Here is a 15,898-nt window from a genome sequence, read left to right as displayed (position 1 = left end):
TTATTATTATAATTTCTTTTTTGTATACATTCTCAAGGCTCGTAAGATGCTAACACACAACGCACAACAATGGGGGCGGGAGAGGGGAGGATAAAACAGTGGGGAACAGAGACATTAGGAGATCTGTGGAAGGGAGAGGGATGGGGTGGGGAACACAGGGTATACAAGATGGACATTACAGGGACTTTCAGGACCTTACACGATGGGGAACTTTTGGGAAGGAAGGCTGGGAATTTGATTTATCCTTCTGGACAGGTTATTTTTGTAATGTTAAATGAGAATTACTCTCTTTATTACCATAGCAATATATACCTTAATCTTCTACATCAATGCGGTTTCCTTGTGTGGTGTCAGGTTGAGGAGCAGATTGAAGCATACTCTCGTCGTGGGCGCCCGGTGGCAGGCATTGTAGTCGAGCCGATCCAGGCAGAAGGGGGAGATAACCATGCCTCTCCAGACTTCTTTCGGCGTTTACGTGGTCTCGCAACTAAGGTATGATGCTCGAGCTAGTGGCATTGCAGGGCTGCCCAATTGTTTTTGACACCATTTTTGCATGTTCTGTTTAGCATGAAGGATTTGTATTCAAGCAAACCATTCGTCAAGAGCATATCGTAAGCTCATATCAAAAGTGTCACAGCCTTTCTTAACTGACATCTCACAACTACTTCCCAACTTCAGCATGGCTGTGCATTCATCTGCGATGAAGTACAGACCGGATGTGGTGCTACAGGACCTTTCTGGGCTCATGAATATTGGAATCTCGATTCCCCACCAGACGTGGTCACATTCAGCAAAAGAATGCTCACCGGAGGATTCTTCTTTCACAATGAGTTCCGGCCAGATGCTGTGAGCCATGACGTGCAGGACTCTCACACACATCGGTGCTCAACATCGAGGTCACAGATCATATCTCTGGTCATTGTGCGCCATCACAGAGTGGCTGAGGGTTTATGGCCCTGAGGGCTTGTGCTGTGTTTTTGCAGGCGTATCGTATCTTCAACACATGGATGGGAGACCCCCCAAAAGTGCTTCTGCTCCATGCGGTGTTGCGTGTAATTCGTGAAAAGCACCTGCTGGATGGTACGCGGCGTGCTGGGGTGGTGCTGCTTAAAGGCCTCACACAGCTGCAAGTGAGTGTGGCTCTCCAAGATAGGAAATTTCAATTTAACTTCATGGGCCGAATTTACGAAAGGTGTTTAAGAGTTAGACGTGTGTAGAATCTCTATCGTGTGATGATCACTCATTCAAAGTTAATCGCCAATTGCTGAAGAGTGATTATCTAATGCGTGATCAAAACCTAATCACAAGCGTTTAAATGCCTAATAAACTTCCACACGTCACTGAGGGCATGTTTAAAGCCTTGAAGCAAGCATTGTATCTCTATCTATCTATATCTATAAAACTGAGGATGTGTGTGTGTTTATGGTCGTTATGCATTTCCACAAACTCCAACCGATTCCATTCAAATTCGGTACGATTATGGCTTTTGGTCCAACTTAGGTCATGGGCTATAAATTTTTTTCCATAACACTTCCGATATTCGAAAAAATCGATAAATCGATATCCCTTATGGGATTTTCCATTCAAATCCACTCAAGTTTAAGGCCTACGGGGGACGCAATTTTCCACTTTGCCCTGGGCGCCGTTTACCTCCGCTACGCCACTGCCAAAAAATCCCTGATTGCAGAACAAATCGATAATTAATTTCATTCTTGCACTTCCCACTCGACTCCCCAAATAAGCTTAAACGCAATTTCTTTTTAATTGCTCACCCTCCCTACCTTTTCTGCTGCATACACTGCATTTGTGTATTGTGCTTTTGGTTCATGCGAGAAATTTAAGGTGTTAACGTTAAGATGACGAAATCGATCCCGTGCATGCAGTTAATTAACGCTAATTAACGTTAAGATGACGAAATCGATCCAGTGCATGCAGTTCACGCCGTGCACGCGTGCAAGCTTTTTGTGCATGACCTCATTGCGCGTGTCCTATTGGTTGCTCAAGGTCATTGCCCTTAGCTTTACTTTTGCACCGACCACTCACATGTGCTTTGGGATGCAACTCATTTGTCATTGGTCGGGCTATGCCGAGGAAAAACGTGTCACATTTTCTCCTATTCCGCTATTGTCCGGTCGCATCTTTAGTGCTGTGGACTACCGATTATCCTTTTTTTCCTGTGATTGTGCTTCTGCTGTTTCCCGTTCTGACGTCGTTTCTTAAACGTTCGGAGGAACAATCCTGAGCTTGGCTGATTTTCAAACGCCGTTCGGTTACACTAACATTATACTTCCTATCCGTGAGTTATTACTTTTGCGTTTAACCACTCCCCCTTTTTTACATATTGTTTTTTCGATATAAACCCCAAATTACAAATTTACCCATCTAAGTCGTACTCTACCCTACAATTTTTTTGTTCCAAAAACCGTAGTTGTTTTCAATCTCGGTTTACCTTTTTCGATAATGCCGCCTAAAAAGAGGGTTTGTCTTGGGCGTTGGACAGCGTTAGCCATGACTCGAAGGGTTTCTAGGGCAAACGAGTCGCTCGACGAAACTACCGCCCGACTTTCACAGAATGCCCTGTGCGCAGTGGAAATCAGGGCTTCGGAGGGCGATGAAGGCGGGCGGTTCGGCTTTCCAGGAACGCTGCTGCAACAGCTGCTTCCAGGGCTTCGGAGGGCGATGAACAGCAGGCGGTTCGTCGTTCCAGGAACGCTTTTGGAACAGCCCTTTCTAGGTCTACTGAGACTCCACAAGAGCGACGCGCAAGGTTAGACGGTAATAGTCAACGGCGGGACAACATCCGTGGCGTCATGTGCCCAAACAAACAGTTTTGGTTTCGAAAAGCTTTTCAGTACGAGGCCGAAGTTAACTATTCCATGCGTGGTGACATACAAATTGGTGAGATGCGCTTCACCTGCCAATTTTGTCGTGCCCTTAAGTGGGGTGGGGAGTCGCCAGGGATGTGCTGCTCCAACAGTAAGGTCAGTCTTCCTCCACTTGAGGAACCGCCACAGCCTTTAAGGGACCTGCTTGCAGAGTCTTCATTGACTTCAGATAGTTTCCTTAAGCTCATCAGGAAATATAACAGTGCCTTCCAAATGACCTCTTTCGGGGGCGCATGCTGTTAGGGAAGGGGGTTGGATACCTACGTTCAAATTCAGGGTCAGGTTTACCATCTAATCAGGTCATTGCTCCCTTCGCAAAACTGTAAACCTTCGTTTTTGCAGATTTACTTCATTGCTGACTACAACAAACAGGCCGATGCACAATTGATATTTTCCCTCCACCTGAGGACGACGAAGAACATGACACCTTAGACAGGGATGTGCTGCTTAGCTTGCAATGCATGCTGCATGAGAAAAATAATTACGTTCGGAGTTTTAAGTGCGCCTTAGAGTCAGCCCCATCCCCTACTTTTTCCATTGTCATTGACGCGGATAAGAGGCCTGCGGGGGAGCACGCCCGCCGATACAATGCCTCTTCATATAACGAGGTCGCCATACTCCTCCATGGGGACCAGCGTAAAAAGCGGGACATTGTTTTGCACAGTCGCGATAGCCGTCTTCAACGAATCAATGAAACGCACCGGTCATATGACGCCCTGCAATATCCGCATCCACGCTTTGGCCCAAGGTTAGGACTCTACGTCTCAGCACTAACATGTGAGCTCACCTGCGTGGAGACGGCGCGTCTGCGTCTTTCGCATAGGCTCTCCTTACGCTTGGCGACGGCACGATACCAAACGACGACCGCGGCTTCGTTTCATTAGACTCCCTTTGCAGCGTTGTTGCTACTGCTACTACTTCCGATCTTATGGATTCAGTTTTCCCGCAACTTCACCTTAAATATTCGGACATGGAGTGGCTAAGTCAGAGGGCCATTCTGGCCCCAAAAAATAGCGTTGTGAACAACGTAAACGATCAGCTACACCAGCTCATTCCTGGAGAGGCCTACGTTTACAAGTCTATTGACAGGACTATTGATCCAGAAGATGCAGCAAACTATCCTATTGAGCTGTTAAATTCGCTCGAGCCTCTCGGATTGACCTCCCCCCCCCCACACCTTGAAGCTCAAAGTTGGTGCTCCTATTATGCTGCTCCGCAATTTGGTTCCTCCAAAGCAGTGTAATGGGACACGCTTCGTCATCAAGGCATTAACACCACGTCTCATTGAAGCCACGATAACTATAGGCTGCGGCCGAGGTGAAATAGTCCTTAAACGTTCTGAAAACCTAACTCATCTTTTGCGTGTTACTTCCCCCTTTTATCCGCCTGTCAAAGCATCATTTCACTCTACGTTTTCTACGGTAGCATACAGGTCTGGATCGAAGAGTCTTCACGCGGTTTAGGGCAGTCAATTATGAAGTAGTAAGCGTTTAACTGTTTAGTGGTGAAGCTACGCTTATTGTGGCTTTCAGCAGCTATTCAGGAAATTTGCAAGAAATCCCGAGCAACGCCGGACTTTACTGCTAGTGGCTTATAATTGGTAGTTTCCATGGGATGGTGAATATGGATGCGTTTGGAGTGCTTGAATTAGCTTGAGGAAGCATAAGAGGATAGGAATAGGGCAGTTCACCGACGTGCATTGACAATCTTCGAGGATAGACGCAAGTTTCTTCTCATGAGCCAGTGCCTTTGACTTTGTCTTCATCCTCCTCCAGAGTTCTCGGAGGTCCCTGGCAGAAGAATTGGGGCGCTCTGGGAAATGGGCTGCTTGGGTCTTTTGGAAATATCTTCCTATGCGAGCTGCTTTTTCTTATTTTCACACAAAAAATTGACGCACGCATGGCCAATACGGAGTCATTTCGGTGAATTGGTTCAGTAACCTTTTATATGGTACACTGAACAAAATAAATGTTTAAAAGGCATAAAATCATAACCTATGTGTGCACAACTAAGCAGCTGTTTATCTCCCTTTGTAAATTGCTATCTAGACGGGTGAGTCACTGTGCGCGCACAATGATGTTTCGTCACCTTTTAAGCCATAAGGTGTGAGAGAAAGACGTTCGTTCACCTAAAGGCCTTTCGTAAATTCGGCCTGAAATGTTCAACTACATTTTCTCTGCTTGAGCCTTCCTGTCGATTGTGGTTTGATACTCCCAGATTTTATGATGCAGGAACAGTACCCAAACTTGTTGAGTGAGGCACGTGGCCAGGGCACCTTTTGCGCTGTGACCGTACGTGATGAGGAGACTCGTGAAAACTTGCTCGCATCATGCCTCAACAAGGGTATGTGGAAAACTGCGTATGGGGCTACTTATGCATGCCTGGAGAAGCGCAGGAGTAGGAGATTAAAATTTTCGAAAAGAGATGAGGATAAGAGAAATAAAGTAGGGTAGTGGAATCTGGACAGACAAGGGAAAGGTGGTTGGAGAGGATATGTGTGTAAGGGGAGTGGCATATTGGGGAGGGGGTGAAGTCTGCCTTTGTGAATGTAATAAAATGGTTTGCATTTGAGTATGTAATCAAGACAGCTCTGAATCCTACATGGGGTGCTAGCACCTGCACCTCATGCCTGCTGTTGGCTTAATGGTTAGGGCGGTGAACTTGCGATCCGAGGATCCTGAGTTCAAATTCCATTTGGCTGTTGAATTAATATCAGGTGGGGTTGACTCTGCCTGTCATCCTTCCGAGGTCGGCAAAATGAGTGCCAGCTTGCTGGTATCCTGTGTCGGAGTGGCGACCCATCCAGGATTGTGCCCAATAGCCAAGGAGACTGCTTAGGCAGCACCAACACTCTGCACAGAGTATGGTCCCCATGGATGGACAGATGAACCTGCACCTCAACCTGGCCTGTTGATTAATTAGCACGTCATCACACGCAGCAGGAGACGGAGTTTTGCGATCGCTCCTGTGGTCTGTCCAAGCCATAACTTTTTTTTTTAAACCATTTGAGCTTTTGTCATTAAATTTTCATCAAATCATTATTTTGAGAATTTGGAGAATTATTTTTTTTTTAAATAGGTCAAAATGTGAAAGGGCAAAGTCATCTTGACTATAGATTTGCCCTTATTACCTCACCCCACCGTAGCGAGCGCATAATGCACGAGACGCCCCGCTTTTTAGCCCGTCCCCCACGCAGCAGAAGACAGGGTTCTACAATCACTTATGTGTGTCTGTGTATCTGTCTGAGCTGTAACTTTTTTACCATTTGAGCTTTTGTCATCAAATATTCAACAAACCTTTACTTTTAGAAGATGGAAAACACAAGTTCACGAGAAGGGTACTCGGTAGAGTGCATACCTCCACCACACAATGCCTGATCCACGAGAACATATCGGGCCCAATACATTTTTGAAACATCATGCTACACAGTACTATATCGTACTTGGCCTTATCTCTCAATGGTGAAGAATCACTTTAAAAATTAAATAATTCTCGTTTCCAGATCTGAATCTGGATCTTCACCAAAATCTAATCAGTTCGTCCTTGTCACACACCGAACCTGTCCACAAAATTTCGTATGGATCCATCTACAACAGTTTGAGATATCCTGTACACAAACAGACAGGACAGAAAGGGGTGAAAACGTAACCTCCTTCACGTTCGGTGGCGGAGGTGATAAAATGTACAATTGTTTTAACTGTCGTTTTCGTCAAGTTTAGTTTGAGCACAAAGTGGACGCGGATGGGTTTGGCATATTTACATTTTGAATGCCATGTCGAGGCTCATGAAAGAGCTAATATACAGAAACATACAAGAGGGGCGGGAGAGGGAAGCACAAATAGTGGGGAAACAGAGACAATAGGAGATTTGTGGAAGGGAGAGGGATGGGGCGGGGAACACGGGGTAAACAAGATGCTACTACAGGGACTTTCAGGAAGGAAAACAGGGTTTTTGAAGGAGGTGAGTTTGGGGTGGATTAACGGGTAGTAAAGATTGAGATTTTGAATGGGGGAAGTTACGAGATGGTGGTGAACAGCTGTTTTGAAGACCTGGAGGGAGGACTGGGATTGAAGAGAGTGTGGGAGTTTGTTCCAGAGGTGGGGAAAAAGGAAGAATGAAAGAGTGAAGGTGAGCAATTATTCTTGATTTTGTCTGTATTACCAGAAGTGGGATTTTGGTGGATCTTGAGCGCCCTGAGGAAATATAGGGGGGACAGATCACAGACAGAGCAGGGGAGCAAGGCCGGAGAGGAGATGATAAAAGACAGAAAGACCACCGACGTGCCTCCGGTGAGAGACCCAAAGATTGTTTCATTGCGGGAGATATCAATGATCCTAAAAGCCTTGGTTTCCGCAGTGTGAAATCGAGCTAGGTGAGGCAGGAACACTACCCCAAAGGGGGAGCAGTACTCCATCAGACTTTGCATGAAAGCTTGGTAAGTGGTTAGAAGCTCAGGTGTGCCAAAGAAGGACTTTGCATGATGTCGGATGCCGCGTCAGTGACTAGCTTTGGAGGCCAGCTTGGAGTTGTGGCTTTCACAGAAAAGATCGTGGCAGATAGTGAGACCCAAAAGCCTGAATGAAAGGACTTCTTAAATGAGATTGTTGAGAAAGTAGATTGGGGGGTTCCAGACGGTCCTTTCGGAGAGACATGGTGAGAGTGTGGGATTTGTCAGGATTGAAAAACATGTTCCAAGTGTTTGACCAACTTGTGCTTTTATCCAGGTCTGCAGAGAGTGTAAAGGCTGCTGCTTGCTGATCAGAGGGATGAGTGATGGAGTCATGGCAGAGGGTGGAGTCATCAGCAAAGAGATAAAGAGTATTTTCCAGGGAATCTGAGAGATCATTGATGAAAACCAGAAAAAGCACAGGGCCAAGAACACTGCCTTGAGTAGAACTCCAGCCTGGATGGGAAGAGGAGATGAGAGAATTCCATTGAGAGCCACACGTTGACTGCGACAGGAGAGGAAGTCTGCGATCCATGAGAGGAGATTGCCTTGGATACCATAAGAAGAGAGTTTGGTGAGCAGGGCAGGATGCCAGACCGTATTGAAAGCTCACGATATGTCGAGGGAGAGCGCTCTGATCTCATGTTTGGGAGATAAAATTTGAACGACCCACATAATATTATTTGATTTGGCAAGACAAATGGTGCAGTTGAAATGTTTGGCAAGATATCAGAGGCCTTTGTGAACAAATGAGGATGAGGTGAGGAATTGGTCAAGGCCAGAGTGCTTGTGAAGAGCAAGATGTATGGTAATTATTTGTATCAGTCCCATTGATAGCTTCAAAAAGTGAGGATGGCAGAACTGCCAAAATTAATATTTCCCCTCATTATTTCAATCAGAGCAAATAAAAAGGGAAAGAAGTAGGTAGAAATCTGTGGCAGTATCCAACTATCTATAACAAATAAAATTGTGTGTGTGTGTGTGTGTGTGTGTGTGTGTGTGTGTGTGTGTGTGTGTGTGTGTGTGTGTGTGTGTGTGTGTGTGTGTGTGTGTGTGTGTGTGTGTGTGTGTCATCTGATATTTGTAGAATCAAACGGCTGGGCCAATCTCTACCAAATTTTGCAGACGTGCTCGAGGTACCCAGGGTCAGATCATGGGCACAAAATATTTCTCCCTCCCCCATGCCTGCGAGGGTGGGGAGACAATTAAAGATTTCGACTTTTAAGCGTGGCACAGTGCAAGTGGTTTCCTGACACCTGCTGGAGAGAGGGGGTATTACTAGATATGGCGCAAAATAGATTTGCCCCACCATCCTCCCCCTCCAACTGCTCCCAGAGGGAGGGGTGCTTCCAACGTAGTAAATAAGTATAAAATGCATGGTATTATCTAATAAATTTTCCCATCCCTAACACAATAACTCCACAGCTGTTTTGAGAAAAGTTAACTTTGTACAGCACCCAAGTGTTTTTAAAGATTAAGTGATCCAGTGAATCACAAACTTGCACAGATTGGATAATAAAAAGTTTGTTCTCTTTGGTGTTAATCTATATGGAAACATCTGCATTTCGTTGGTCAATTTTTGATAAGTGTGTGTGTGTGTGTGTGTTGATGATGATGATGATGTGTAGGTGTGCTGTTGGGTGGCTGTGGGGAACTCTCAATTCGTTTTCGCCCAGCACTCATCTTCACAGAGCAGCATGCAAACGTCTTCCTGGAGATTTTCGACTCTGCGCTGGCAGAGTGCAAGTGACCGACTTAACTGTGAGCAGCCTTCCCTTTGAGGCAAAACATCCGGAAACCATTAACATTAATGTCTAGATTCTAACCCTGCACTTGACTTGATTGAAAATACTACATTCCTTTTTGGAAGTTGTGCTGAGACATCTGCAAAAAGGAGTCAAAATGTATTTTTCTCTGAGCTTTTAAAAACATTTTCACAACCAAAATCATGACTTCCACTCCAATGGCATCAGGAAACCCACCAACCACTGGGGAAATCATGCATCATTGACCGGAAACAACACAGAAAAGGATTAACAACATCCACATCTTCTCCTCCTCTTCCTCTTCCCTTTTGAAGGGGTGAGGTCTGATGGCACCAAGCTTCTGCCCTGCCTTGACCATGATACTCCTCCACCTCCCTCTGTCCTCAGCCAACTCTCTCCACTCTCCAACTACCCCTACCTTACGGATATACCTCCTCACACACTCGTCCCATCTCAACTGCAATCTACTCTTTTCCTCCTACTTTGCTCCCTCAATCTATCCACTCTCTTTGTCATTCTCTCTTCCCCCATCCGCACCGAGTGTCCAGCCCATCTCAGTCGGCATTTTACCAATCTCCCCATAAAACTCGTCTAAACACCAATCTTCTCCCTCAGTTCATCCATCCTCCTTCTATCCGCCCTTTTCACTCCTGCAATCCTCCTGACCCAGTTGTTCTCACATACCTGTAGCCTCTGTTGTGTCTGTCAGTGCCACCATCTCCAGACTGTAAAGGTAGGCCGGCCTTACACACGACGTCAGAACCTTCCCTTTCAATTTGCTGTTATCTTTCTGTCTGCCATTACACCCACCACCACCCTCCACGCATCCACACCCATCTGAATCCTCCTCCACACCTCTGCCTCAGACTTACCATACCTGGTCACTGTTCCTCCCAGATACTCAAACCTATTTCCCTGCTTGCTCTCCCACCCCTCTAACCTGATATTCATTTATTTTCTCTGCTGCCTGACCCACATCGCCTTAGTCTTCCTCATACTCATCTTCAGCCCATGCCTCCTTCCACTCCCCTCCAAACTGCGTCTGTGGTCGTCCTTCTGCAGGGGTAACCTTTCCGAGGAGGTTGGTGGCAGGATTTGCACTCTGGCCACGGTAAAACACTTCACTCTGCAAAACACACTGAAACACAAAGAGCCAAAGGTCAATAGACGTCTGGGTCATGGATTCACTGGATCACGGGGTGTGGCGCTGTCAATACTGATGCAGAACGAAAGTCCGAGTCTTCACGTCCTTGGTACTTCCAGTCTTGCTGTATGGATGTGAGACTTGGACCTTGACAAAGGATCTGAGACATAGACTTAACTCCTTCGGTACCAGGTCTTTTCAGACAATCCTTGGCTATCGCTGGTTTGACTTTTTATCCAATCAGTGGTTGCTGCGAGAGACTCAAATGAGATTTGTTACCTGGATAGTCTGTGAGCATCAGCTGTAGCTGTATGGACATGTGGCTCGTTTTCCTGACACTGATCCTGCTCACCAGATTCTCTCAGCAAGGGAGCCTCATGAGTGGAGAAGGCCAACAGGATGACTGCATGCTTCATGGTTGCAGCATGTTGATCAGCATCTCAAGGAGATGGGGATGGGGCAGGCATCTGCCTGGGGGATGGCCAGACGGAGGCCCCTGGAGCACTGACAGAAAGTGGATGCAGCGACGCGCTGCTTCGGCGCATGCTCAAGTACCTGACCTGACCAGTCTCCCCCAGTACCTCGTGCATCTCCTGCCCACTCTCCACCACAACAGCCAGATTGTCTGCATGCAGCATCCTCCCCATACTAGCTCCATCACCGTGATAAGCATTAGTGGGTTGAGATCGCTTCCCTGCCTCAAACTGATGTTCATGCTGAACTCCTCAGACATCCCAGGATCTATCAAAACTCTTCCCTTCGTTCTCTTGTACATCCCTTCCATCAATCTAACTTCTGCTTCCGGCACTCCCATCTATCTCAGTGTCGCCATCACCATCTCTCTCGGGACAGTGGCGTCGGCCTTCTCCAGGTCCACAAATCCTAATGCCATCTCACCTTGCACCTCCAACCTCTTCTCCACCAGCTGTCTCAGCGTGAACCTCCCATCCGTCATCCCACTACCCTTTCTAAAGCCCAGCTGCTCTTCTCCGATCTCCATCTCCATCTCCACCCTCCTTATCCTCCAATCCAGAATCCTGTCCAGCACTTTCATTACATGGCCGAGGAGCGTCGTGCCCCTGTACTTTCACAGATCTTGAACATCGCCCTTCCCCTTCCATATCGGCACAATTAACCCTGTCCTCCACTCCTCCGGAATTGAACCCTCTTTCATACGTACATTCACCAGCCTCTTTCCCCAACTTCTTCCACTGCAATTATCATCTCTGGACACACCTCATCAATGCCTGGTGCTCTTCCATTCTTCATCCTTTTTAATGCTGTCCACACTTCCTCCTCTGTGATCTCCACTTTCCCCTTTACATAACACGGTAGCTCCAGTTCGCCGTTGCTTCCTCACCGCTTCAACAGCTCTTTGAAATATCCTTCCCACACCTTCAATTCCAGCCCCCTCTGTCACTGGCCTCCCGACACCATCATTAATCACCGCCCCCCTCCCCCCTTTCATGGCCTTACCATCCTAATCCCTGTCACTGGCCGATTTATATGTCATCTTCCACCCACCATCCTCTTCCAACTTGTTGTACACCTCCTCTTCCATATTTTCCTCACCTTATCCACAGCTCTCTTTGCTGCTTTCCTCTTCTGCCCATTCAGGTGCAGCAAACCCTGCATCCGGCTGCTTCCCTCTATCCTTGATATTCTCTATCCTCTTTCAAAATTCCTTATTTTTGCCAACTGCCTTCACTACTTCCTCTGTCCACCATACCTGGTTTCTATCCCTCAACGATGCACCCTTTCCTGACGTCCTTTCACAAAAAACCTTTCCCCCTAAATGCCTCTCCGTACTTCCACTCCTCCTCCAAACCTTCTGCTTCTTTGCCAGGTTGCACATACCTAGCCCTCAACATCTCCTTGATAATCTCTCCCCTCCATAACGTACCTGAGGGGAAAACCTTTTGGATAAACAGCTACCTGAGAGGAAACACCTTTTCATTCCCCCTCGATGGAAGCGAATGAAGGGCTGGATCAACACCTCCAGGCATCTACACTGACCCATTTAAAATAACATGTTTATCATATAATTGTATATGTAATATGCGTTGTCAACGATTAAGTTGATAATATAAGATTTCAGCTAAAATTCTTCATTTTTGATTCGTTCCAAATGAGGCCAGGCTTGAAGTTGTTCAGCCGATGAAACTGCATTTTCACTTTTTAACCAGCACACATACAGTACCACCAGGTTAATGGAGATCTTGAACTAAACGATGACCTATTGGTATGACTTGGCCGTGACGGTAACATAACTTGTTACCGTATACAGATGAGCACCGTGTGCGTGTACCTTTGTACTTCATATGCATTTAAGCAAATTAGATCATTAGCTCTTCCCCATTATTACCAGAAATGGTGTGTTACGCCAACAACTAAATGGTGTGTACTAACAGCGAAACCCCGAATCATAAACTGTATTTGTAACATTGTGCAAATGCTTTTTGACAAGATTATGACTGTGCTGTTCAGTGCATCACATCGTCTTGTTGCAGTCATGGCAGCATCATCCATCGAAGCGTATTTGTCTGGCTCAGATGGCATTGGTACCATTGTGCTTTGTGATTGATTGATTGGTCCTCGACTGCTGCACTTCTCTCACACTCCCTACGAGTCATTTTAGGTTCAAGTTTAAGAACCTAGTTTTTGAGTGATCTAATCTCCTGTGGCTCTTTATGATCTGTTGACATTACTTCATGTAGTTGATGCTGTTCCGTTTGTAAGGCAACCGCTATGTATCCATGTGAATTTTAATAAACATCCATGTACCAAGCTTCAACTTTGTTTAAAATTTAAAAAGTAAAACCATGTTTTATTTGAGACGAGCAGAGTACCCGCCCTACGGGCGATCTTGTTCCAAGCATGCAATACATTCTTCTGACGCACACCTTTTATTTGGGTGGTGTATAGGCAACTGATAGGTTTGTGTTGGCAAAAAAATATATATATATCCAGGTTATGTGCATAAAAAAAACAAAAAACATTCCTTCTGTTTATAATTCAAAACACCTCACTGCACTGGAAAACGTGGGGACAGGAATACTGTACTGTAAATGGTGAAGACTTGTAATACCCTCCTCCACCTATAGAGGCGGCGCTACACGATACACATTTACATGAAGAATTTGCTTTGTCACTTTGCTTCGGAATTACGTCACTAATCATAAACACCAGTTGGTTTAGTATTGACCTTCCGGGAGGAGGTAATTTTTTTGTTTTTGTTGTTTAATTTAAAATTTTGTTATAGTGTGTTCATGTGCTCTACATGTCAGGTTCAAAATAAATAAGTTTTTCGAGGGCTCTTTTATTTTTGTATGCACAGTCGAAGCTCGTGGGGGGGGAGGGGGTAGTCTATGAGTCAGTAGGGTTGGTCGGTACCATCTGGGGGGAATAATTCTCATAGTGATTTTTGGCAAGGTATACAACCCTAGAGTTAGAAAATATGTGATAGCATTGCATCGGTGGTAGCTTTTTTGTGTGTTATCACCCTGTTTGTATGCCTACCCTTAAATAATCTTTTGTGCAAAATGGCCATTGCAAGGTAAGATATACCACTTCAACTTTACAACATTTTTTTTTTATCAATCAAACATTAACATTGAAATCTGTCTCACCTTTTACTCGGATCATCTGCTTCTCAACAAAAAGTGCGAAACATGCCGAGGTTGAAAGGTATGTCATTATCAGTATCTATTTCCTGTGTGATAAATCGTACCGCCTTTAGAAAAGTATTTGTCTATCATTTACCGTGGAAAGTAAATAAAAGTTCCGGAACAATATAATTACATGGGTGTTTAGCAAATTTATTAACAAATCCAAAGCTCTAAATTTATTTTTTGTATGTTGTTTATGAAGATCAGTAGAGCAGACAATGTTACCCCACCCCCCAAATGAAAAAAAATACCTAATTTGGATGGATTTACGTAGTTTCGTCAATGTCATGATATTTTCCCCGTTGTTATTGAAGGATACTTTCCAAGAATCAAACAAAGGTAAATGATAGCATGTCATGAACAAGACTAATGTTTTTTCCCTGTAATTTCTCAAAAAATACAGAATTTCACGGATTTAGATCCTCAATAATGCACATATGAAGGTATCAAATACCCGTATTACACAATATAAACCAATAAGACAGTTAAGATGGTTAATCATGTGCAATCTGATGAACGAGTCAAAGGTGAAGATGAAACACAATCTTCTGTTGTAGGACATAAATTTACAGAATAGAAACACAAATGTGGTGTTCCACACTAACAAGGCCATTACCTCGGCCCAATGTGTTGCTGATAAACATATTGTCTTACAAACCAAAGACGGGTCCTTTATAGTTTCTAAGAAATCTCTGATCATATGCACTGATGGTAAGTGATATAAAATGTTCAAGAGGAACTTAAAAATCATAATCATTATCCAGTTCTTCAATATCCTCATCTAAACTTTCCCCATCATCTGACTCAAAGATGGATGCCTGGTTCTCACAGCCTGGCAGTCTGCACATATCAGTGCATTTCAGTCTTTTTGACAAACACACACATTTTGGTAATGAACAATTCCTTTTATAATTGCGGTTACTTCCTTTTACAAAATGGGGTTACTAAATGGCTAATAACACACAAAAGGCTACCACCAATGCAATGCTATCAGTTTCTGACTGTAGAGATGTATACCCTGCCAAAAATTACGATGAGCATTATTCCCATCGGATGGTACCGGTGGCCAAAAATTACCCCGTCTGGCTTATGGCCTAGGGCGAGCGTACTGAAGGGATCAGGACAGAAGTCTTCCCCAAAAAAGTAATTTGAAGTCGTCACCCCAAAATAGCCCCTGTGACATTATTTGCAGGGGATACTTTTAGGTTGGGGGAGGGGGCGGGGCTACTTTTTGTTAAATTTTATTTTGTGTACTGTTTAGCACAATATACTCGAGTGTTTACAAAAAATGTTGTAAAGTTGAAGTGATATGTCTTACCTTGAAATGGCCATTTTGTACATCCCTCGGATGGACGTTAAACTGGGCGTCCCATCTGCCGGAGATAGTTGGTGGATGTCAAATGTCCCACGGTGTCCTTCGTGAAGTGTAGGCTAGTTATTGCCGGCACTCTGAACAAATTCCAAATTCTTGCATTGACTTCCTGAGTCGGAGTAGCGGACCCAACCAGGATTGTAGCCTAATAACTGCTTTGGCAGCACAAACGCTCTGCATAGGTCATGGTACACGATGATGATGAATGCAAGTTGGCGTCACCGCCATACTGAATTGGCATGTCACAAGTCACCGCCATACTATCATTGAGATGGATTGTAACCTGCTATGCAATTGTAGTTATAATAAGCCTAAGGCCTATCAGCTTAGAAAAGAATAGTTGTGAATCGAGCAAAAGTACTAAATTTTTTGGAGTAGGTGCAGTGCCAGCTTTGAGAAAGGAAGATAATTTTTATACCAGAAGATTGTTCACCAACTAAGAACCTTCCTGATTGTGTTCAAAAAGTGGTGTTTTGTTGAATCTTCAATGCAAAACTTGAGCCCAATTTGTCTTTGGTAGCATAAAGACACCTCCATCAGGACATGATCTCCAACATTGCTTGTCGAGAAATAAAACTATTATGAACAGCAGAAGTATTCAATGAAAGCAAAACAA

General features: G+C 44.8%; 1 protein-coding gene across 9 annotated transcripts in view; it reads left to right on the top strand.

Annotated features, from left to right (window-relative positions):
• The window catches only part of ABAT (4-aminobutyrate aminotransferase), a 104,176-nt gene extending 91,140 nt beyond the window's left edge, over positions 1 to 13,036 (top strand). For 7 of the 9 annotated variants that reach the window (XM_085890956.1, XM_085890952.1, XM_085890953.1 and 4 more), the window contains 6 exons: positions 355 to 492; positions 679 to 846; positions 984 to 1,130; positions 5,117 to 5,228; positions 8,961 to 9,093; positions 12,753 to 13,036. In XM_085890956.1, the coding sequence (XP_085747082.1) occupies positions 355 to 492; positions 679 to 846; positions 984 to 1,130; positions 5,117 to 5,228; positions 8,961 to 9,082 (687 nt within the window). In that variant the 3' untranslated portion in view covers positions 9,083 to 9,093; positions 12,753 to 13,036. Of the gene's footprint in view, positions 1 to 354; positions 493 to 678; positions 847 to 983; positions 1,131 to 5,102; positions 5,229 to 8,960; positions 9,094 to 12,752 lie in introns of those variants that run through there. The other 2 variants (XR_015060718.1, XM_085890957.1) reach the window with 2 other exon arrangements.
• Positions 13,037 to 15,898: the final 2,862 nt, after the last annotated feature.

Source organism: Eptatretus burgeri, chromosome 8 (assembly GCF_056783735.1).
Source record: "Eptatretus burgeri isolate ZD-2024b chromosome 8, Ebu_testis_v1, whole genome shotgun sequence".
NCBI lineage: Eukaryota > Metazoa > Chordata > Myxini > Myxiniformes > Myxinidae > Eptatretus > Eptatretus burgeri.
This window is presented reverse-complemented; position numbering and strand designations above follow the sequence as displayed.